The sequence below is a fragment of the Belonocnema kinseyi genome, chromosome 5, assembly GCF_010883055.1.
Source record: "Belonocnema kinseyi isolate 2016_QV_RU_SX_M_011 chromosome 5, B_treatae_v1, whole genome shotgun sequence".
NCBI classification, from domain to species: domain Eukaryota; kingdom Metazoa; phylum Arthropoda; class Insecta; order Hymenoptera; family Cynipidae; genus Belonocnema; species Belonocnema kinseyi.
In genome coordinates, this window is record NC_046661.1 from 9,364,012 (window position 1) to 9,387,993 (window position 23,982).

The following is a 23,982-nucleotide window of genomic DNA, read 5'->3' on the forward strand; positions in this document are numbered from 1 at the left end:
GGTCAACAAAACACTGCCGAAAATATTCCAAATAAAAAAAAAATATCTTACTGTTGTTCTTACAAAAACACTTAGCTATACCTGCAGTCCCACAGTAACAATGAAAAAACTAAATAAAAAACACCGCTGATGCATGTTACCAAATTCTGCTCGGCTGCCTTCAAGCAAAAAATCCATAAACACTTCCATTAAGAATAAGTAAACGTGTAAAACAAACAATTTCCCACAAATTTTCTTCATATTCTTATCTCCAAGGTAACATCAAACAACATTTAAAAACTACTGCTATCACATTTAACGAACCAAGTTTCCCCCTCCATCATCTAAAACCGCCAAAACAAACTCTAACTAAAAATAACTACCCCAAACAACTTTGAAATTATCTAGTTAATAAATCTATCTCCAAACTAATATTCCACGTCAGCTATGAAATTCGCTTATCACACAGGCACCTAGTATCGCATTTTATCAATTAAAACGGTAAGAAATACTTGAAATTAAAAATAATCACTAGAGACACCAAGCTTCTAGTAGATATATTCACCCTCAGAGTAACAGTCTAAAACTAATAGGAACCGCCCCTATCAAATTTCATGAATCCAGTCACAGCTATCTTCAACTAGAATCGCCATAAACTACCCCTTTCACATTTAACGAACCAAGTCTCCCCTTCCAATAATTAAAACCGTAAACAATATTTCTGATTGAATATGATCATTACAAACAGATGTTCAGAACTTTATTAGATACATCTAACTTCACAGTAACATTCCACAGCCCATAAGAACTACCCTTACCACGCTTAGAAAAGCCAATCTCACCTTTCATCAATTGAAATGGTAAATAATATCTCTGATTAAATATAATCATTACACACAGATTTCCAAACCTTTCCTAGATATATCCACCCTCAGAGTAACACTCCACCAACCTTATGAACCGACCAACTAAACGGTAAATATATCTAATAAAGATGAAACTTGGGGTTTAAATGTGATAGGGGTCGTTTATGGTAGTTTTAGTTGCAGATAGCTGAGACTGGATTCATGAAATTTGATAGGGGCGGTTCCTATTAGTTTTAGACTGTTACTGTGAGGGTGAATATATCTACTAGAAGCTTGGTGTCTGTAGTGAATATTTTTAATTTCAAGTATTTCTTACCGTTTTAATTGATTGGCTCTAGATTGCCTATCATGTCCCTCGATCTGTCCTTTTAACATGTCTCCGTCGGTAGCCTGCATTTCGCTAAAACTCAGACTCTCCAGTAAATCGGGATCCTCCCGATTGTCCTTTCGCACTAGCTCCCCTTTCTTCAAGTCGTAGGGATCTATTATTCTCTGCTAGGTTTGAGTCAGTTATCAACACAAAAAAACTAAAAAAATATCCGAGGACTTCACACGGATTCTCCGAAAAAATTTAATATTCCGAAAGCCCGTCGTATCCCCTCTCTAAAAGTCAACAATGTCTAAAAATTGTACAAAAATTACCTGCAAATAGAAAAAACAAGGAACCTTCTTCGTAATATGAAGGTATGTTCACTTTCGGTTCCAAAAGATCTAAAAAATTTCCGAAAGCTCTTTCAATTTCCGAAAATTTGTGAAATTTCGGAAAAACTTGTCAACTCTCTACAATGCTTTTTTAGGTAAGTGAAAGTTTCAGAAATAATCGTAAGTTTTTCTAATTGCCGAAAAGTTTCGAAAACACTCGTTCATTTTCTTTCAGCTATCGGAAATTTCGGAAATAATTGTAAATTCCTTAATTTTTTCTTAAAAATCATCTAACTCGAAAACTATGTAGGAATTATCCTATCTTAATACACAAAATTATTTTTGTCCTGGAATCTTCTTTCAGTCAGGAATTGTTCAGCGACCCGTGTCCACCGAGATAATATCCATTACCTGGTTTATTTGTTAGAAGGCACTGTAAATACGGGGTAGGGGATGGTAGAGATTTAAATTCTAAATCTTTTTCATGTATTTATCACTAGAGCGGGAGCCTTGCAAATCCAAAGCTATTAAGAGCTATATATAAAAAGCAACATAGCAGGTCAGTTTCTTCTCCGCTGTCTCTCTCGCGCAACTCTGATTCCTATTCCCCGACTCTCTCTTACTCCTGACGGTCCTGTAGTTGGGCGCCATTTTATAACCAGGTTACCCAAATTTCCTTGTGTGCTTCACAGTTAACCACGAGATAGCCGGAGATGACACAGGGAGAAAACCGAGCTATAAGACGGCTGCGACTTACCTGCGTTTCATCACACCAACACCGGAGTAAACCGAGTTCGTGGGTCACACCCTTTTGACCCACGAACTACCCATACAGCTAGTTGATTTTTGTTGAAGGCGCCAGGTAGGTTTAACTCTATCCGAGATGTCCGGGTGTCATCTGGCAGGATGACCATCTCACTATTTCGCACGAGTACAGAGGGGTGGGGACTCGCATGGGTTAGAGAGAGAACACTATCGAAATGTAATTTATGAAACTACTATCACTTATATTTAATGAATTAAGATTGAACAAGGAGTATGTTAACTAGTCTTTAACAAATTGTACTGCACAAGTAATCAATGAAAGAGAACATCCGACATTTGACATTTATTTTAGTCGCGAAGAGACACGGAGAAATATTTAAGGAGGAACCTGTGCGTTACACAAAATGACGGTCGGAGACACCCACGCCATGTTCCATGCCATCCAGCCTCGCTAGAAATATGGTCACGCCTGGCCTGAGGGAGGAAGGCGTTCGCCTAAACTTAAATGGTCGGATCCTGAAACGGACGTTCCTCGACGTGGTGAGCCACGAAGGGGTGTCCGACGGTCCACTATACTTCCGTTCTCCAACCACGCCCGTCACAATTCGCCATCGTCAAACCACTGACCTAGAGCCAACTAACTTGTCTTGGGCTGCTCAGCCGTCATCAAGCTGTTTTCCACCTGGCCTTGTGAATTTTCTGTGAAGCCTTCGTTAATTGGCCTATGTGAACGGAAAAGATCCAATGGTTGACCTCTGCCAATGTGCGCTTTCGTGTTAGAGTCCTCTCTAACCAGCGTCACGAAGTGTTGCAGGTCACGAAGTGTTGCAGGGGTGGTTGCGTGTGCTACGGTGGCCCGTACAGTAGGCTGGGGCGAAAAATCAACATTGTGCATCCAGGGAAAGCCTGGGTGCGGAAAAGTGGCCCAGTCCAATCCGAAACTCAGCGCACTTTGAAATTTTGAAATCAGATAATATCTTCAGTCTGTTCTTTAAGGGTTAAATCTCGAAATTCCACTAAAAAACACTAAAATTTAAGGTTTTGAAAAAATGGGCTTAAAATCGATACCGATGCCTTCCAAGGGTGACTTTACGATGAAAAGTCATCAAAGGGTACTTAGAGATCCGTAAAGAGTCGCCAAAGTGACCCCATTCCAATCCTTATTGAGGGTGAAATGGCTAAAAATTGCGTATTTTCGAGTAAAACGCTTAAATAATTGTGCGGTCCCTGGGTCGCGTCTGTGCCACCTCTACACTGAAGCTGGACCCCCCCCCCCCCCCCCCCCCCGGTCGCCGGTCTCCTTATCCCCTCCCCCTCCATCTGGTCGAGCGTTGTCGTGACTTGTCAGAACCTGGCAATGGCTCGTACTGTCGGCTCACGCCTAATGTTCGTTCACTCGCAGGTGCTAGTTGACGTTGTCGTTATAGTTTCTTCTTCTCATTGCCTCGTCGTTGGTTCTTTTGGTGGTAGAGATTCTGGTTCTGCTTGCACACCCCACTTTGGTTTGTATGCCACCGCATGTCGAAATTCGCAAAGAGAGACTTTGTGCAATGCCCTATATTTGGTCCTCCAAAAGATTTTGGCCTGAACGTTTTGCCAACAAGGGCTGACGTTCTGCGATGTTGTCAGGAGGTTCGAAGGCAAAAGGGCTGTCTTTCAGAAAAAGACAAGGAGCCTTCGTTCGAAGACATTGCCGACGAAGTCCGTTCCAAACTAATAGTTATCGGCCTCCACATCTTCCTCTATGATTGATATGGATATAGATTTAGGTTCCTTCTTTGAGGAAGGTGAAGGTGATAATCCTCCTCCTCAAATTAAGGTAAAGGTTGATGCTTCTACCGATGATGACGATTTTTACGACGTACCACGCAGACTTGTGCAGAGAAAATCATCGCAGGCCAGACTTTGACTTATCTGAAGCAGCTATAGTTGCTCAAAGATATGGTATAAGTCAACGGGCTGCTGCACATTTAAGCTCGTTTGTTCTCCTCACTGCCAATAGAGCAGGTATGATCTCCCCGGATATTTCTCAAAAAGTATCTGAGTGTCTAGTCATAGATAAAAGTAAGGTAAAGCGCGAGAAAATTAAAATAGGCTCCAAGTAGAAGGAGGAATCACGCCATGAGGATTCTATTCGTGGCTTATAATTTGATAGCCGGAAAGACGAAACATTGGCAACCTCCTGATTAATTAACGAGGAACACATATCTTTGGTGGCCGAACCAGGTTCTAAATACGTAGGCCATGTCGTCATACTATCGAGCCGTGCCCAAGATGAGTGTGATTCTATTTATAATTACGTAACAACAGAACTGAATGGAGGCTTCGATGCAGTGCTAGTCATGGGCTGTGACGGTACAAATACGAATACGGGCTGGAAGGGAGGAATTATTCGTCTACTAGAGGAACAACTTAATCGTACCTTGCAATGGGTTGTCTGTCTATTACATTTCATTGAGCTACCGTTCAGAAGTCTTTTCGTATTTATTGACGGACCTACCTCTGGTCCGAACAAATACTCAGGGCCAATAGGGGGACAATTTCCAACTTGTAAGACGCTTGATGTTGTAAAGTTTGAACAAGTTGAGTGTGACTTACCTAAGATTGAGCCCACTGATCTCAGCTCAGATCAAAGGTATCTTATGAGATATCAGATACCATACGGTTCGGAGTGTGCTATCCTGAGCTGGCCTCCCGGAAGATAGGCCCCATCAACATGGCTCGATGGCTAACAACAGCAAATAGAATTCTGAGATTATACATATCAACAAAAAGACCCACAAACAAACTGCAAGTATTAGTTGAATACTTACTCACAGTATACGTACCTCAGTGGTTCCACATCACACGGGATAAATCTATCCCTGATGTGAGTCGGCTTCTCTGCCATGCCAGAAAATATACTTCTTGGAATTGTAATCGACCCTAGGCTTACCGTTCGCCAAGATGCACTCACCAAAATCCTGGAAGCAAAACATGAGCAAAAGACAACTTTTAGATACAATATTGTGCCAAAAATTAATTTTGGAGCTAATGATTACACAGAAATGATTGATCGGGAACAGACAGATGTTTCACTTACCGTACCTCCAGTTTTAATTTCTATAACAGAGGATGAACTTACCGCTAAGCTATCTATGGCCGATGGCTTGTTACCAGACTGGGACTTTACATCTTTCCCTTGTCACACAGTAGCGGTGGAAAGAACTGTTAGGCTGGTAACAGAGGTGTCTAGACAAGGCATCGGTCCCAAGGCTCAGGACCGACTGATACGCGCCACACTTCTTTCTCGAAAGACTTTCAACTTATTTGACACTAAGAAAGACTTTGTGGGTGTAATTAATGACTCTGAGACCTAAATAAGCACGTTCTACATATGGTTGGTTGGTTGGGTAGAGCGTGGGTGGAGCCCGATGTGCAGCCACCTCCACGTGGTGGGCTCTGGGTCACCCGAAGTAGTAGAACTCAGTGAGCTAGGAGCTGCACAAGTATTTAAGCGTTTTACTCGAAAATACGCAATTTTGAGCCATTTCCCCCTCCATGAGGATTGGCATGGGGTGACTTTGGCAATTCGGTACGGACCTCTAAGTACCCTCTGATGACTTTTCATCGTAAACTCACCCTTGGGAGGCACCGGTATCGATTTTAAGCCCATTTTTGCAAAACCTTAAATTTTAGTTCTTTTTAGTGAAATTTCGAGATTTCACCCTCAAAGAACAAACTGAAGATATTATCCGATTTAAAAATTTCAAAGTGCGCTGAGTTTTGGATTGGACTGGGACACTTTTCCGCACCCAGGCATATTCTGGGCGCACCATGTTGATTTCTCGCCCCAGCCTACCGTACAGTGCTGGCACTCGCCGCTGTTAGTTGAAATACTGCGCCGTGTTGCCCGTTCCTGGACGATGGTTTTGGTAGCCACCATTCGTTAGTATAACATATCCATCGTTTGAGCTCGTGACCGGCCGAAGCCGCATCTAGGGAGCGGCGCAGACTCATTTCGCTTTCACGGAATTGTGCGGCCCTTTTACCTTTGGTGGCTGTCGGACGCCTGATACACGGTGCCGCTTGCCCGGTGTTTATGAATTGCCAAATCGTCCAGATGTCAGCGTTCAGTGCTGTTTTCATTCCTGTATATTGCTGGATTAAGTGGATTATGGATGTTCGTGTCCGTCGTCGCCTTCGGTGTGCCTTCCGGAATCTCCTCTTGCCACCTTGCCTGTCGACACTGACCCCTCATAATTCTGGTTGGTTACTTAGTTTTAACTTGTGAGCTAAGCTAGATCGGGTTCCTTTCTCATTTCAAACAACTCTTTATTTATTAACTGAATTACTTAATCTAGCTTATTATTTAAGTTGGCGGTATTGGTTTGAGGGAGGTTTTACTAATCACGTCCACGTGGCTTTAACAGTCTATGGTTTTGGCTTCGGCAGGAAGTTTTCTTATTTTACAGATTTTGTCTCGAAAACTTCATTACAATATACAGGGTGTCCCAGACTCAAGTGTCCGGGCGTAAATCTCTGTATACAAATTAAACAAATAAATCAAAAATTCCTTTTCTAAAATTCAGTCAAAGTTTTAGCTTTTATGTTATAAAGTATTTAGGCTGGAATAATAAAAAGTCGTGGTATAAACGGACGTGCGTACGTGCGCGGAAGTCCAACGCAGTGTAATCGAGTTAGCCCCTCTCCCAGGGGTCGATGTGGTAGGACTGATTTTAACATCAGTGTATGTACTTCTCAGAGTGATTAAATTTTGATTCAAAACATTTTTTCATATAGTGCCTATTTTTCGAGATATTTGAAAGTTTCAAGTATCAAACCTGACATAGTTATCCTTGACTTCGAGAAACAACCCATGTCCGTTATCGAATTTTTGTCACCGGCCGACAAGAACATCATTATCAAGGAAAATGAAAAGAAAGAGAGGTGGGAGTTGCGACGGTTATACCCGCAATATTGTTGAAAACGTAAAAGGCGATCATCCTTCGGTGGCTCTATGTACTCATGGTGCACGAGGCTTTTGTTGGATCATCATATTAAGTCCATTACAGTCTGCAACCACCTACCTCGCGGTCCTAATCTTTTCATTCTTTCCTCTGGAGCCCTGTCCACCGAAGGAAACTGCATTGTATCAGGAGGGAGGACGAAGTTATCGGGATCTACATAAGTAATCGATTTTAATATGAGGACATTTTCGCGCTCGAACCAACTAGCGGTCTCCACCTTACGGGCGACCGAGACGACCGCTCAACAGATTCGCCAGCAAGTACGGGGCTCCGACCCTACAACGAGAAGGTAAAGTCTCCCTGTATGAAATTTTTCTAAACAGGGTATCATTCAACCCGAGTTTATTAACAGGTATGATATTGGATAATGACTTATTGATTATTATGATTATTGAATGATTGCAACTTCGGATTATTCAATTTTGATCCTTGTGTATTTCATAGATCTTCTCTAAATATTTAACCATATTGAGGTCAATCAAAAAGCAAACGTAGCTGAGGCTAAGCCACTACTAGCAAAATTAAATGTATCTCCTTTTCTAGATTTTAGACAATTTATGAATATTTACTGTTGGGGTTTAATCTTAAACTGGTAAGATTGAGGGCATTTTTTAAATGATTTTGAGGTTAGTTTACAGAACTCGACATGCGGTAATCTTTTCATTCATTCTTTTTCATTGCTTTTCAATAAACTTTATTTTTGAATCTTTGATTTTTAAATAATGATTGTGGCCTTTTGGCACGAATAAAGTTGGATGCACACTTTTTTGTCAATCGAACTTTCTATTATAATCAATTTTTATCTTCTGTCCTCCAGGCGCCACACTCTATTGCGCTTGTGAGGGAAGTTATATCTGCAGTGGTTTATATTTTTAAAAGATAACTACTATAGCTGCTTTTCAAACTCATGAGCCGTCTATTTATCGATGACATTACGCTCTAAAACACGTCGCTAAAGCTTAGGTCCTTAGTTAGTCGTTTAACCAAATAATTTCGAAAAATATTAATATTTTATAAAATGGCGGCCATTTGAAAAAATCCAATTTTTCCCAAAAATTTGCTTGAATTTGTTTTTCTTTTAATTTTTGAAACCATTTCATTTAAATTTCGACTGATTCATTGACAAATTAAACTTTTCAGCAATCTGTATACGCAATTCAAGTAGATCGGTGAAATACTTTTTGAGCTAAGAGTCGGGGAATTTTGAAAAATGTGAATCCGAGAAAACGTGTTTAAAGGTTTACATAGTAACAATTGTCTTACGGGTTCCAATCATTACTCGGCTTTTCTAGGAGCATATATTAAGCTTGTTTCCAAAACCATTTGTTTTCCGTATTGCTGATTGGCTGCGATTTTTTTTATTTACGCGTGGCTAGACTGTGTGTGGGTTAGATCATGGCCCGATGATTTTTTGGACCCGCTACAGGGATTACCCCCTTAAGCTTTGGAAGAATAATTTTTATGTTTATCAATAAAATAACTCCTTATTGTAAAAGGTGTTATATAAATGTAATGATAAGATGCTACTGTGGCACTCCTATGAACAAAATAAAATTGAAACGAACCAAATCATAGTAATAGAAAGTTAAGTTGTTAAGAGAGGCTATGTCCATCGTTACTCGTATGTAACTTCAATTATATGATAATTTCTACACTTTTGACCGAAGGCTCCAATCCCCTGTCAGTAACTTTAACTGTACTCTGTAAATAATTTTAAGGCAATAAAAAATTTTCGAATTGCAAATTCGCAGGAGAAAGGCAGCGTTATCTTCGTAAACGATGAGGTAACGATAATCAAAAATACAAATTCAAAAAAAGGCCGCCTCTCTTCCTCATCTCGGAATCATGGTATAGATCTGGAAAATTTTGTAAAAGTTTTTCGTAACGGGTTTGAACGTGAAAATGCCAAGATGGATGATATAATTGTTAATACAGATATTCATTTTTCGAATGATGAAGAGTACACTCCAAAGAAGCAAAGAATGTCGAGATATAAAGAGCAAACTTTTAGATGTGAAGTTAACGGTTGTGGCAAGATTTACAAGTATATATCGCATTATCGCCATCATCAGGATAGCCATAAATTGATGACAATCACAGACAACTTGAATCTAATGTCTTCAAGACTGAAGCAGGGAAAAGCATCAACGGTCAGTTTTTATCAGTGAGTGTCACTTTACTAAGTTTGAATATTTGGAGTAAAATTTTTCAAGTTTCCCCGCCTAAAATTTTTGTGTCCCCTATCTTATTCAAACTTTGCCAGATTGTAGTGCTAGTGGACCTATTTTAATTCTGTAAAGAGGGCGCACCTAGTATATCGGGTTGTCCAGATACAGGAGCTCGAATTTTCGATGATTCACTCACATTGTTAACCTGCGATCGTACATTTCTCCTGATTTAGTTACCCAATTTTACTTTTTATGAAGGTTTTTACAAAGGCCTTATTACAAGGTTTATAATTATAGTAATTATTGTACAATAGAAAATATATCAACCCTGATTTTTTATTTTTAAAAACACTTTTGGGGTTTGCTCCAAATGCTGCATTTTTAAATACTTTTTTAAACATGCTAGAAAAAACTCGATTTTTTCTCTTGTAAAACATCCCAAAACGAAAATGGTGAAACGCTTGAAATACGGTTCGCTTCTGCAAAAACTGTGCCGGTAATTCAAAAATACTAACATTCTGTACCCTTTCCGAAATTGACTTATTTGGGAGAAGTATTCGTCATCTCCCCAGCACATCATTTTTCTGAAGAGTAAGATCGCGAAGAGAACACCAAGTGAACGTGAAGTTCAATAAAAAAAACATTTACGTACAACTGTGAAAGACAAAGAGACTTACACCAAAAAGCACCCCAAAACGTGCAAGGATACTCACAGCGAACAGCACACCAAATTGCTAGTTGCAAGGAGGTAAACACTAAAGAAACCCTAAACGTAAAAGGCAAGCAGGGCTACCAAAACGCATCTCAAAATATAACATGCGAGCAGAAACTTTGCGGTTCTTATTTTGAAGTTATTTTTTTGTTATCAATCTTCTTAACTAAAAATTTAAAGTGCTTTTTGATACCAGCCCTCTTGTCTTTCATATTTTGTGGTGATTTTCTATGTGAGCCTACTGGTCTTTTACATTTAGGGGTGATTTTTGAAGTCACTCCCCTTGCTTCTGACGATTTGGAGTGTTTTTTTGGTGTGAGTTCGCTTGCCTTTGACAGTGAAACATTAAAAATGATTTTTTTAATTGTATTTAATGTGCACTTTGCTCGTTTCTTTGTATTACAAAAGAATGGTATGTTTTTGTGCCCGTTACACTATTTGCAGAATCGAACAGAGCTTCGAGGGCTTTACCAGGGGCGGTATGATTTTCTTTAGAGATAAAAAATAATATAAAAAAATTATTCTGATCAAGTATTAAGACCACTGAGACACTACAGTACACCATGTAGCGCCGCGGCTAGTACTCGCAACGCACCCGCACTCTTATATCCTTCTACGACTTAAATTATACTTTCCATTCCGTTTTTGTTTTAGGATGTTTTCAAAGAGAAAAAAAATTCTAGCTTACTTAAACAAAGGTAAAAAATGCCGTATTTGAAGAAAACTCCAAAGTTTTTTAAAATAAAAAATCAAGTTCGAAAATTCGGACCCCAGTATCTTGACAACCCGTTATAATAGGTGCGCCCCCTTTATAAAATTCACAGCGATCCACGAGCACTACAATATGGAGCAGTTTGAATAAGATAGACGACAAAAAATTTTAGACGGAGACATCTGGAAATATTTATTCCATTTATAATCTTCATATATTGTGTTTTAATGAGGTAGAGTACTTTACAAATGGTTTTGATATAGATGTAAGACGCCTGGATGTGGTGCTCAAATAAACAATGCGACCAGTATGTTTAAACACTACCAGGATAATCATGCAAATTCCAAACTGCTTTTAAATCAAACGTTGATGAGCAGTGAAGTCTTTCGGTAAGATAACTCCACTTTTATAGTTTTCAAACTGATTTTTCGACTCCCAGCGCTCCATGTCTATGCGCAAAAGTTTGATGTTTAAATCATATTTATCGAAGTTAGTTTTGTAAACCAATGTGATAAATAAATTTTCCCGATGTGTTTTTTTGTTTTGCTTTTCCATCAGATCTGTGTATTGTAACGCTATTCAAACAGTATTAATGAACATAAATAGGAATTATTCTAGAACCTGGGAAACCAACATAAAATAATATTGGGGAAAAACGAGGTTTATAATGTTCACATAAAAATCCTCTGATATGAGGTAAGCAATCTCCCAGGACACAATACACGCAACATCGCAAATTGAGATAAGTATTGTCCGTGGCTTCGAGAAGGCTTACCTTTGTTTGAATATCTACGTGAAATTCGCATCAAAAAGTCAGTTCGTGAAACGGACAACAAGTATCCACGAAGAAAGGTTTCAAAGAGACGTAGATAAATCGATTTATAAACAAATCTTAAAAAAAAACAAGGTTCGGAATAGAACCCCAAACCATATGAAGGGGGAAAAAGATACCACTGATCTCTCAAACAAAGTTTTCAATGATGATTCTTTGCATTTCATAACATCCTCAAGAAAAATCTTCAATGACAAGAACTTGAGGCTATTGAATGTTTCGCAAATTCTATTTTCCTAATATTTATTTGACCTAAAGTTATTTCACTGAGTAACGGATTTTCTGATAACTGCTATGATTACATCTTATAAGAATAATTTCCCTATAATTAGAATTAAATTTAGGAAAGGAAAAGAGTGGTGAAACACCCACCTGAAAAAACGCAGTAAAAAGATTAGAGCGTTGTACAACAGGACACATAAAACTAATAATTCTGATTGGAATGTCGCCTTCAATGTCGTTAATATCAAGAAGATTGAATGGGCCGTTGGATCCCTCTGTCTTCTTAAATCGTTGGGGACGGATGGCATCAACCCCGTGCTCGTATAAAAGTACATGCATATGCTCTTCTGCCACCCCTTACTAACGGAACTATTCTCTCTTTTAATTATGGGAAGAAGGGCTAAACCAGTGCGAAATTGTAAGAACAGCTTATTAGCGAGGGTATGGTGTAGGCAACTACTAAGACATAAAGGGTGTCTTTAGAAACAGCTACCCTCCTCCGAAAAAATATGCCACGTCGGATACGAATCGTAACCGGATGGGGTTAATGCCTAGACAGGGGAGAAGCACCAAGAGAAAGCCGGCAGGTGGATGTCCTGTCATCCCTTTTGTAGTACATCGTTGTGGGCGAATACGTTGACGGAAAAAGTACAAAGCGTCGAAAATTGATGCCCCTACATTCCTGGGTAAGAGATTGATGATCTCAGACTAATACGGCTAATATGTATATCTAACAATGAGTACTCATCCCGAGTGCAATAAGTCAATTTCCTAAAATAAAGTCTCATACTAGCAACGTGCTAGTCATTTGTTTTCTGGCCACGAATTGAAAAATATTATCTTCACATTTTCCTATAATCGAAATTCAAAACCAACAAAAAGATTTGTGCGGAATTTTTTAAATTTTGATGAACATAAATTCTACGAACATCTAATGACGTATAATTGTGACAAAATATTAATAGATTCTGATATAAATAATCAAATCAAAGCTCTGATAACCTACCTAGTCTCCGCATTTAACCAATTTTCTCTGCTACACGTTACTAAAAACTGCAATGAAACTGCCCCCTGGATCACATCTGAAATTAAAAATCTGATGAGGGAATGTTATGGCAAGCCCCGACTTGAATACAAGAAAAAGCAGTATAATACTGGAGAAAGGACCCCGCAACAAATGTACGGTACAATGGCCACCGGTGAAAAATTCTGAAAAATTTTTTTTTTGTATTTTCGAACCTGCAAAGCAATAATTCGAAGGAAAAAAGTAAGAAAAATGGACAGTTTTTTTTACAAAGAATTGTCAAAATTTCAATTTTTACATGTATTTTGATAGAAAAATGCTGATTTTCGTGAAAAGTTTTTTTTCCCTAAACTAATAGTTGGATTTGGTTCAAACTTGCACATTTTTACTATCATTCCTACCAAAACAAAAGGTTCATATCCAAGATCTAGGAAGATAAACGGTTTATGGGGTATACACCATGATATAAGGGTGTTTTCATACCTCAAACGCCCAAGTATGGAAATTATCATTTCTTAGTAACTAAAGTCACTAGATATTTTTTATTCAATTACTAGGGTATGAAATAACTTTCAGATAAGTTGTTCAATCATCCCTTATTTAGAGAAGCAGAGAAATTAACTTTTCAATAATTAGGGTATGATTAAATGACCCTAAAAATAAATTCTAATGCAAATCATGCTAAAAAACGCTACTTGTACATATTTTAAAGTGATTTTATTCATCAATGTTATTATAAAAAATCTCTGGTACTTTATCCCGTTTAAATTATCGATTCCCTTTGGTTTTTATAAATAGGTAGTGATTAGACGACCCTGAAAATAAATTCTAATACAAATTCTCCTTAAAAAAATCCTACCTGTATATATTTTAAGGTGATTCTGTTCATCAATGTTATAATAAAAAATCTTTGGTACTTTAACCCGTTTAAAATATCGATTTCCTTGATTTAATAATCAGGGGATGATTAAATGAACCTGTAAATAAATTCTAATGCAAATCCTAATAAAAAATTCTACCTGTATATATTTTAAAGTGATTCTGCTCATCAATGTTATAATAAAAAATCTCTGGTACTTTATCCCGTTTAAATACCGATTTCCTTGGTTCAATAATTAGGGGATGATTAAATGACCCTGAAAATAAATTCTACTGCAAATCCTGATGAATAAGGCTACCTGCATATCTTTTAATGTGATTTTATAAGCCTGATCTTTGGTGATTTATTCCTCACGAAAAGTTAATTTCTCTGCTTCTCTAAATAAGGGATGATTAAACAACCCCTTGACATGCACACTTCCTCTACTTATCTGAAAGTTATTTCATACCCTAGTAATTGAATAAAAAATACCTAGTGACTTTAGTTACTAAGAAATGAGAATTTCCATACTTGAGTGTTTGAGGTATGAAAACACCCTTATATCATGGTGTATACCCCATAAACAGTTTATCTTTCTAGATCTAGGATATGAACATTTTGTTTTGGTAGGAATTATAGTAAAAATGTGCAAGTTTGAACCAAATTCAACTATTAGTTTAGGAGAAAAAAAACTTTTCACGAAAATCAGCATTTTTCTATTAAAATACATGTAAAAATTGAAACTTTGACAATTGTTTGTAAAAAAACTGTCCATTTTTCTTACTTTTTTCCTTCGAATTATTGCTTTGCAGGTTCGAAAATACAAACAAAAATTTTTTCAGAATTTTCCACTGGTGGCCATTTTACTGTACATTTGGCGCGGGGTCCTTTCGTGAACTCAGAAACCTATTTCAAACTAATATTATAGCGTATTTGGTTATTCTGTACTGATGCACTCCGATCTGCACCGACGCAGTTCGGAATGACAAGGAAGAAGTAAGACGGAGCGATCGGAGTGCTCTTGGAGTGCACCAGTGCAGAATAAACGAATGCGATATTAGAGATGCGTTTAATCAATACAATTATAACTAGATTGCACAAAGAGACAAAAAAGAGGACATCTGGCATTTCCTTAGACGTTTACACCTAATTCCGCCCAAATCATTCTCTGTTCCAGACTTATCTTCATATAAGTATATGGAGATACTCATACACTGGATGAAGAAACTTTATATATCTCACTCTTCCGTAACTTTTGCCAGAGGCAACTGTTACGACGACCAAAGGAGGAGTGTCCACGAATTACTGCTGAAGAAGTGAAGAAAGTTATATTTAGAACTAAAAAGTTTTCATTGGCTCATAGCTTATTTAAATACTAGCTACAAGCTATTTATTGTTATCCACAAAAAAGGATATGACAGGTTACAAAGAGAACCTGTCAATAGACAGGTTTATTACCTATTATTCTATCAGGTACCGATGCAATCTGTATATGATTGAGTTGACTACCGAAAGGGATTCGATAACACGAATCATGAGCTACTTGTGAGCTACTTATACTTATGGGCTCCTTATACGCTAGGAGTTGCATCCAAAAATAGTGAAAATTATGGAAGAGCTGATGTTCATATGACAGACAAGATTTGTCTCAAAATTTGACAAAAGACAAGTGAGTACCAGCTATTTCACTTATAAGAGGGGTGTCTTCCAAGGAGACTCTTTAGGGAGCATTCACATATAAAGTCACGCTTTATTTCAAGCTTTTTTACGCCCCCGAACCCTTACCACGATCAGTCACGAATTAACGAGATCCCACCTATAATATCACGTCACGTTCTTTCGACTCCCCCCCCCCCCTTTCACATTTTTAAAAATAATTATAAAATACTTTGCAGAATCTTCTCAAACATGGGAATCAAACGTTACAATCAAAAATATAAACCTGATTATTAACACTTTTTTACTATTCTCTAAGGACACATCCAACAGCCAGGATATACGAGTATATGAACTTAATACTTTTCAGGTTATAAATTAAAAAAAAAGAAACTCCTCCGTGACATCACGCGCAGAATGACTCGTCCCCCCATATTTCACGATTTGTCACGCTTGAAAAGAACCCACCTGTCCCTCGGTGCGTGACATCATAAGTGAACGCTCCCATTAAGTCCTATACTTTTCTGCGGCCAATAGGCACTCTAAAGCAATTACATGAGCTTTGGACTGGACAAGTATGTCTGCGTCAATCTATTCCAAGGAAGGCTAGAAAATACATCATCGCTTGAAGATCAGGATCTTCAACTCATAGATGGAAATCCTATTCAACATCTGGGCGATGGAGAAATATATGCATATCTTGGAATACCGCAAGCGGAAACCCAACATATGCTTGTGTTATAAACGGCCCTTGAAAAAAGTTATCGCCAAAATCTCAAAAAAATTTGGGCTTCCGAATTATCTATGAAGAATAAGATCCAAACGACCAAGATTCTGACCATTCTCATATTGCTATACGTTTGATAGTTCTCTGCAACAAGATTCTTAAATCTCCTGGAGATTTGAGCAAGCAAGAGCAGAAACACTTAAACATTTCCTCAGTGGATGCTCAAAGTATGCATCCTAAGGGAACTTAGAGACACAATGCGACTCTAAAAGAGTTATATTACCATCTTCGGCATTTCTATCGTATTTATCTAATGCCTGGCTTGTCATATGCCCAGGAGAAAATGGAGTTATTTGTGGAGAATGATCAGTGTAAGATCTACTGGAATTTTTTATTTTGCACCACTCAACATATCAGTGCTATAAAGCCTGATATTGTCCTCCAAGATCTGAGGACCAAGATAATTTACGTGACTGAATTCGCGGCACCAGATGATGGTAATATCACGGCAAAGGTTGAAGCAAAATGGGCTAAATATCAAGATTTTCTTGTCGAGCTGAGCAAGGCGTACCAAGGCTAGAAAGTCTATCTTGTGTTGCTGATAATCGGCTGCCTTGGAGGTATGAAAGCTTAATTTCTTAGTGCATTCAAAAAAATTCCGGCTTGTCAGCGGCAGACATAGTCCATCCTGAGCCAAATGCAAAAGGCTGTTCTTGTGGGATCACTTCATCTGGTCTGTCAACACTGTACCTCCGAACATTTTTCAAAGGCTTGTAACTCTAAAAAAGTATCCATAGGTATCCATAAGTATCCATATTCACCTATAACTATACCGTCTGCCGCGTAAGGAGATGTGCGTCTAGACACCGCACTCTAAGGAACAGCGTTGTACCAAATCTTAAAAACTTAAATTACGTATTAGCAGTTATTAGTCAAATTAGTTTGTCGCGTAATGGCTCAGAGAGATTATACGTACAGACATAATGATATGGTAGGCATTGTATATACACGCAGGAGGCACTGAAAATATTGAACATTTAGGAGTCTTTAGGGTACTGGCACCAACGCTCGCGGTTAGTGTTAAAGTATAACAGCGGTAAAAGACGAACTTCAAATGACACGATGCTCCTAATTTTGTACTGACATCATCGCAACAAATTTCAAATGTGTGTTAAATTGACTTGAAGCATCCTTATCTTATGAGGTACTGAACTTAGCCCGTCACTATGATGAAAAACCAAGACCAAAAACACCCGACCATTGGCGTTCTCGCGTTGGCGTTGACGTAAAGCTTGAGCGTTCCCCTCGTGACTTTAACTTTATTGCTACTGATAGGGTATCCTATACCAGACAGATAGGAAAGGCGAAAGGCACTAAGAGAAAAACCAAAACCTATAAAATATTATTGATAGTTCATTGAATATTCTGAAATGCTTGTCGCTTATCGAAGATTATCGGGGCGCCCTTGGAGCCATGGTTGGGGCCACAACATGCGAGACGGCGGTGCAAATGAGCTGCAAGATGGCCAGCTGATCTCACTTATGAATCAGCTGACCAGAAAAAGCATCTTAAACAAAGTTAAACAATGTAACATGAACATTGACTGATGAGGCTGATTTGGCTAGCGTTAGTAATTTGCAGATAACCATCTCAACAATCAAAGTGGACCTAAGATATGAACAGAGATCTTATGCGCCTTTATTTTTTGGCAGAGAAAAGTAGGCAAACTGTAAGAAGAGAAAAACATCGAGTCTTTTTACTTAAGTATCCGGAGCTAGGTACAAGAATAAATTTGCAGACAACGAATACCTGATTGAAGCTGAAGGCATAGGTGCTAGGGACATTGTACATCAAGTACTGGATCCAATAGAACTGCATGCAGACATTAATAACGATGACGTGAACAGCGAAATCCCAGAAAACTACCGCATATTGAGAAAAATATTAATCTTGCTTTACTGGAGTTCAGACATGTAAAACCAACAGAAAGGCATTCTCTGTCTAAGATGAACATCACAAAGGATCGGCGTGCACTAAGAGAACATCCGAACAGCAAAATTATTCCTATCCATTTGAACGCAACACAAACTGCGTTTGAGCTGCAAAATCTTGTATATTGTGTAGCTGTGGTAATCGTTAGAACGTTGGGCCGCAGAACAAGGCCTACAAATAGAGTCTTTGCCCGAGGCAGAGATCGAGAGCCGTCATGGAAGATTAGGTATGATATGTATGTCAGCCAAGTAAGATGATGCTAAAATTATTGACCCTCGGTACATCGAGACACTGACAATAGCAATATTGGATGATATTATAGACTTCCAGCGGCAGAGACATGATGTTCTTCATACTAGACTGCGTCGGTACAAGAGAAGTTTATCAAGAAGGCAACAAAATAAAATCTTTTAGCAGATGAAAGAAAGTTCTATCTTCACAATAGAAGCTGATAGAACCTGATAGAACTAAGCAGAATCAAAATAACTAGCAATAAACCGAAGTCCCTCAATTGGAAGACATAATTAACTACTAGTAGGTCGTTTGTCGAAAACGAACACAAGCAATTTAGAAGCTGTGTGTCACTTGATTTATTGTCATTCTGTGGCTGATATTAAAAAAACAGGTTAACACGGAAACAATTTAACAACAAAAACTAATAATAAGAGAGAAGGCGATCTCCTTGGATAAAGACAAAAATAATCATACTTCACTACGCCTGAGTAAGACTCGCGAGCATATCGCACAGCTTTTATTCAAAATGTAAAAGGTGCGGCGGCACGCATCAAATGTTAAGTGCGTGATTAGCTACAGGACATCAAATATTAATTTCACTTCAAAAGTTAGGACACATGCTCGAAACTTAAAGCAAGCAAATCAAAAACTGAGCAATTGTAAACTATTGGTCATCAAGCAGCCTTAAATGCAAAAAATAAGAACTCTTTCAACAGCCAAAGAGCACCTTCTACTCAATCTTCCAGTCTGTTCAATAAAACTTCATGTGCTGTTGAAAATCCGCCTAGTCGAGAAGAAATTTATGTTTTCTGGGAAGAGATTTATGGAGATACTTATCAGCTGAATGAAAAGGACCTAAGGAGATTTGTGGTGACGGTAAATTGGTACTTTAAGGCGATTAGCATGAGCTTTGTGATCGTTAAGTGGGCCCGCATCCACCTACACAAAGGAAGACTAGGAAACACATCATCACGTGACGATCAGGATATTTAAGATGCAGGTGGAATTACTATTAAACATCTTGGTAATAGAAAGGTGTATGCATATCTTAGAATACCGCAAGGAGAACCCCAGGATGTGCATGTGTTAACAACGGGCCTTCAAAAAAGCTATCACCAAATTCTTAGAAAAATTTGGGCTTCCGAATTATTTGGGAAAAATAGGATTCAGACAACCAATATGCTGGCCGTTGCTAAATTGATCTACACGTTTGGTGCAGTAAAATAGAACTTCGATGAGTTGAAATAACTTCATCAAAGCACGCGCAAGTTGAAGAAAATCCATTTAAATCATTATCCTAGATCCTCTTCACTTTAAATATTTGATTCCATCGACACTACACATGGGCTAACATCACTAACACTTTTGGTTTTCTAAAGTCGTGTAAAGGAAGCAAAACATTTATTTCCACTAAGAGAACATGCTGACAAGTCCCTTCCCTTTACATTCTATGGTATTATGCGTAGACACGAGCTATCGATGCTCTTTTCCAACAGATTTTTCAAGTCTGCTGGATTGAGCTCGGAGACCGAGGGATTTATTTTTGCCCATCAAGACGGCGTTATATATACCTCAGCTTACCACCAACACATAATGAATGTACCTGTAGGTGATATCATCTACCGATCGTGCAAGCAAGAATCAGAAAAACTTTGACATATTCTCATTGCATGCACAAAGTATGCACGCTACGGCTACTGGGAGAGACACAATGCGGCTCTAGAAGTGTTGTACTACCATCTTCGGTACTTCTGCGGTGTAGACGTAATGCCCGTTTTGCCATACACCCAGGAAGAACTGGAGTCTATTGTGAAGAAAGATCAGTGTAAGATCTACTGAAATTTCTCATTTTCCACCACTCAACGTATCAGTGCTACAAAGTCTGATATTGTCCAGCAAGATATAAAGATAAAAATCATTTGCATGCTTGAATTCCGGGCACTGGATGATGGTAATATCACGAAAATGGAAGAAGAAAAACAGAATGAATATCAAGCACTTCTTTTTGAGCTTAGCAGGCAGTATCAAGGCTACAAATTTCTCATTCAACTCTACAAGATTCAGTCTTGCCAGCATCAGACTCAGTATATCGCGAACCGGATGCCAAAGGCTATTCTTCTGGGATAATTTTACCTAGTCCGTCAATGCTAGAAACTGGACAACAAGAAACAGTTCTTTACGATGTCATCCCGTGTAAGTTTCCCACTCTCGCTTACCTTCAAGGACAGAAGGAGCAGGAGTAGATGACGTACATGCTCCTCTTGCGTCGGTATTGTTTGCTTTTAAAAACCATGACTGTAGCTTCTGGAGCCTACAGCTTCAAATATTTTAATATTAAGAGCGTAATTATCGTAGAAAGATACATAGGATAAATGGTTATCAACTTTGGATTGAACAAGTGTGCTAAGATTCATCTGGAGCGAAGACGACTACTGGCGTTTCCAAAGACTCTGAGCTCTTGGATATAAGTGCTGTTAGACACATTCAAGGCTGGAGAGGTCTACCCGTAACTAAGCTTTCCTGCGAGCCACATTCAGAACAAAACATCAGTGAAGAAGGCTTGCCGAAACAGACAAAAGTGCCTTCTTGGACCTATTTGTTTTTCCAATTTTTCGGCTCTGAACAGGATATCTACGACTAACATTCTTCCGTTCCAGTACTACTCAATTCATTTATGGTGGTTCCTTTCACTAAGCAAGAACTCATGGACCTCGACATCGCCACGTATAAGATCAGGCAGATACAGAAGTGCCTGCATATCAATTCGTCCGTTCTGCGCTTATGCATCCCACGCCGCAAAAGCGGGCGCGGATCTCCAAATGACCACTACCATAATTATCCTGGGTACAACTCACATCTCACAAATGGATTAGGATTGCATTATTTCCACTTTGGCATAGCGTAGCCACGTTGTAAGTCAAGAAGTTATAATACACTCACTGTTCGGATATCCCACTCATGCCACGATCCTGCCCTACTAAACGTTCCGGGGCAAGTAGACTAAATTATGAAGAATGAAAATTGACGTAATAACTGAATCTATGAGCTCTAAACGGTAGTCTTCATTAGACACTCGAGGCCGGGCGTCATCCTCTGAGTCTTCAAGGAATTTTCTTCATTCAGATTAATGATTCAGGGGCATTACAATAAGCTCTATCGAATAGATGGAACGGACGCTCCAAACCTGATTTAGCTTGTGACATTATTTATTTGTTTATTTTGTGATGTTGGATTGTGTCGATTAATGGTCTAATAATTTTCTGGAGAAATGATAACAAATTTGCCACGGGCCGGGTTTGAACTGGAAACGCCACTATTCACGAGTGGAGCGTTAACCAATTATGTCACCGAGACCACAGCATAAAGTTTCTCGTTTCTCCTATATCCACAAGATGTCGCGGGTCTGTATCTTTGTCATCTGTACATTTTTGGTTAATGATTATAATGTGAATAAGTTGAATAAGTTAAGTCAGTAATCGTCAAAATCTAACATCAGAAATTAATTAATTGCGCTGGTCGACAAAATAATTTAAATATTATAAATTATACTGGGATTTGTGGAAATTAATCGGATTAGCATTAATTACGTAAAATGCACAGGTTAAAAAGATTTAGACCTACGTCATCATGTGGATATAGGGGAAATGAGAAAATTTCTGCTGTGGCTTCGGTGGCGTAATTGGTTAACGCTCCACAGACGACAGAATAGCCGCGTTCCCGGTTTAAATCCTGCTCATGGAAGATTTTTTCTCGTTTCCTCAGAAAATTATTTCACCAGTAATCGTAAAAATCTAACATAAAAAATAATTATATAACTATCCTGGTCGACAAAATAACATTAATACTCTCAATTATTTATTTCTTTTTTGCTTTTATTAGTAACTTGGGAGTTTTAAATTCATAATCGAATGATACTACATATTTTTTTAAATACTTTGGTAGCTCAAATATAAGCCCGAATTTCTTCCAACCTGTCACATAAGCTACCGTATCGACTTAGGACCACTTGGAGGCTAAAGCAAGGTTATTTCGTACTTTTTCGGTACAAAAACTGCATACAGGAGCGTGGAAACGTACAGAACACGCCTCATGCATGGCGGTCCAGAAAGAGCGTCACGTAGGGGTGAAAAGTGGGTGCTCGCAATAATTGTTTGCGGTTAAGAAGAGCTTGTGCTCCTTTATTTTTTTTTATAAAAGAAAGTTGTTATTGGCTGAGTGATATTATAAGCCTTTGAGGAACGCTAAGGCAACCTAAAAGTCCAAAAGAGGGGGCAGCCCCTACCACGATACGCTCGGCCTCCTTCTGCCTCTCTAACCCAAAAAAACGGCACGAACTTCACTGGACTCTTCTCGAATATCTGGCTTATAGCCCTGATCTCTTACCCTGTAACTAAGATTTGCCTGGACCATTGAAAGAGGCGTTGGGAGACCAGCGTTTCGACACCGATAAATGTGCGGAGCACTCCCTGCGTCTGATGGCATTGATCATAATAAAATGTATGTCGAAGAATAATAAATTTGTACTTGGTAATAAATGTCACTAGATAAAAATTTATAAAGAAATCCTGGTTTATATTTGATCAACCCCTTTATATATTTTCTTCTTTTGACTATTTTAAACCGTAAATCGTATAACCCCCTGAAAGCCAATCTTTTTTAAAAAATCTAGTTTTTCATAAAATTTCATGAAATTTTGTTTTAAAATGAACACTTGTCCAGTTTCTTGAGCTCCTGCTTCACTGTGAAATAGAGGGATTCGAGATAGTGATTTAGGGCGTGGTTTCCAACACTAACAAATATCGCAATCACGTGTTGCATTAATAAATAACTGATAATTGGCTATTTTTTGGAGATACGAACGAATCTATCGAGCAAATTAATGACGGTAGTCTCGAAATGTCTCAGAGAGGGTACTCACAAAGACATAATGATTTGATGAACATTATACACCAACAAATTATCCTTATTCTAGGACTTTTAATGGAATGATTGCCTTTCTATATATACATACCAGTGACTGTTTTAAAAAACGAAGACTACATCTAATACGGACATCTAACTATGTAAAGGGGTCATTATATCCGACACAATAAAGAATGCTCGTCCACTTAATCAGAAATTTCAGGCAACCTATATAACCAAGATGCAGAAGCATAGCGAGCTGATTGTCTGGAAAGACAATATGCAGTAATGTTAAACATGCATATATTCATACGATTGTTATTTCGGCTGAAGACGATGTGCACGCAATATACACTGAACATCTCAAACCTCTAGGAGTCAGCAGGATACTAGCAACAGCTCAAAAAACGTTTTTGATAAACACCTGTCGCAATCTAAGAATCATCATAGACTATCATGAAGTAAGCGAATAAAACCCTATGGAAACAGAAATAAATCTGATATCAGTACAGTACATTTTGTTGCTTTCGAATGTTGCTTTCGAATGTGTGCAATTATAATTTAAGATAAATATTGTGCAATTTTGTGACTGCGACTTATAGTTCAGTAGTGTGTGAGTGTGTTTGTGTTGAGACAGACAATTTTGCGTTTATTTATTTATCTTTACTTTTCCAACTGTAC

The 23,982-nt window shown here is 38.4% G+C and overlaps 1 protein-coding gene across 3 annotated transcripts in view; it reads left to right on the forward strand.

Annotated features, from left to right (window-relative positions):
• LOC117172571 overlaps positions 1 to 23,982 on the forward strand; it is a 347,370-nt gene that overhangs the window by 321,625 nt on the left and 1,763 nt on the right. Inside the window, exons 4-5 of one of the 3 annotated variants that reach the window (XM_033360638.1) lie at positions 9,013 to 9,425; positions 11,117 to 11,242. In XM_033360638.1, the coding sequence (XP_033216529.1) occupies positions 9,013 to 9,425; positions 11,117 to 11,242 (539 nt within the window). The remainder of the gene's footprint in view (positions 1 to 9,012; positions 9,426 to 11,116; positions 11,243 to 23,982) is intronic. The other 2 variants (XM_033360639.1, XM_033360640.1) reach the window with 2 other exon arrangements.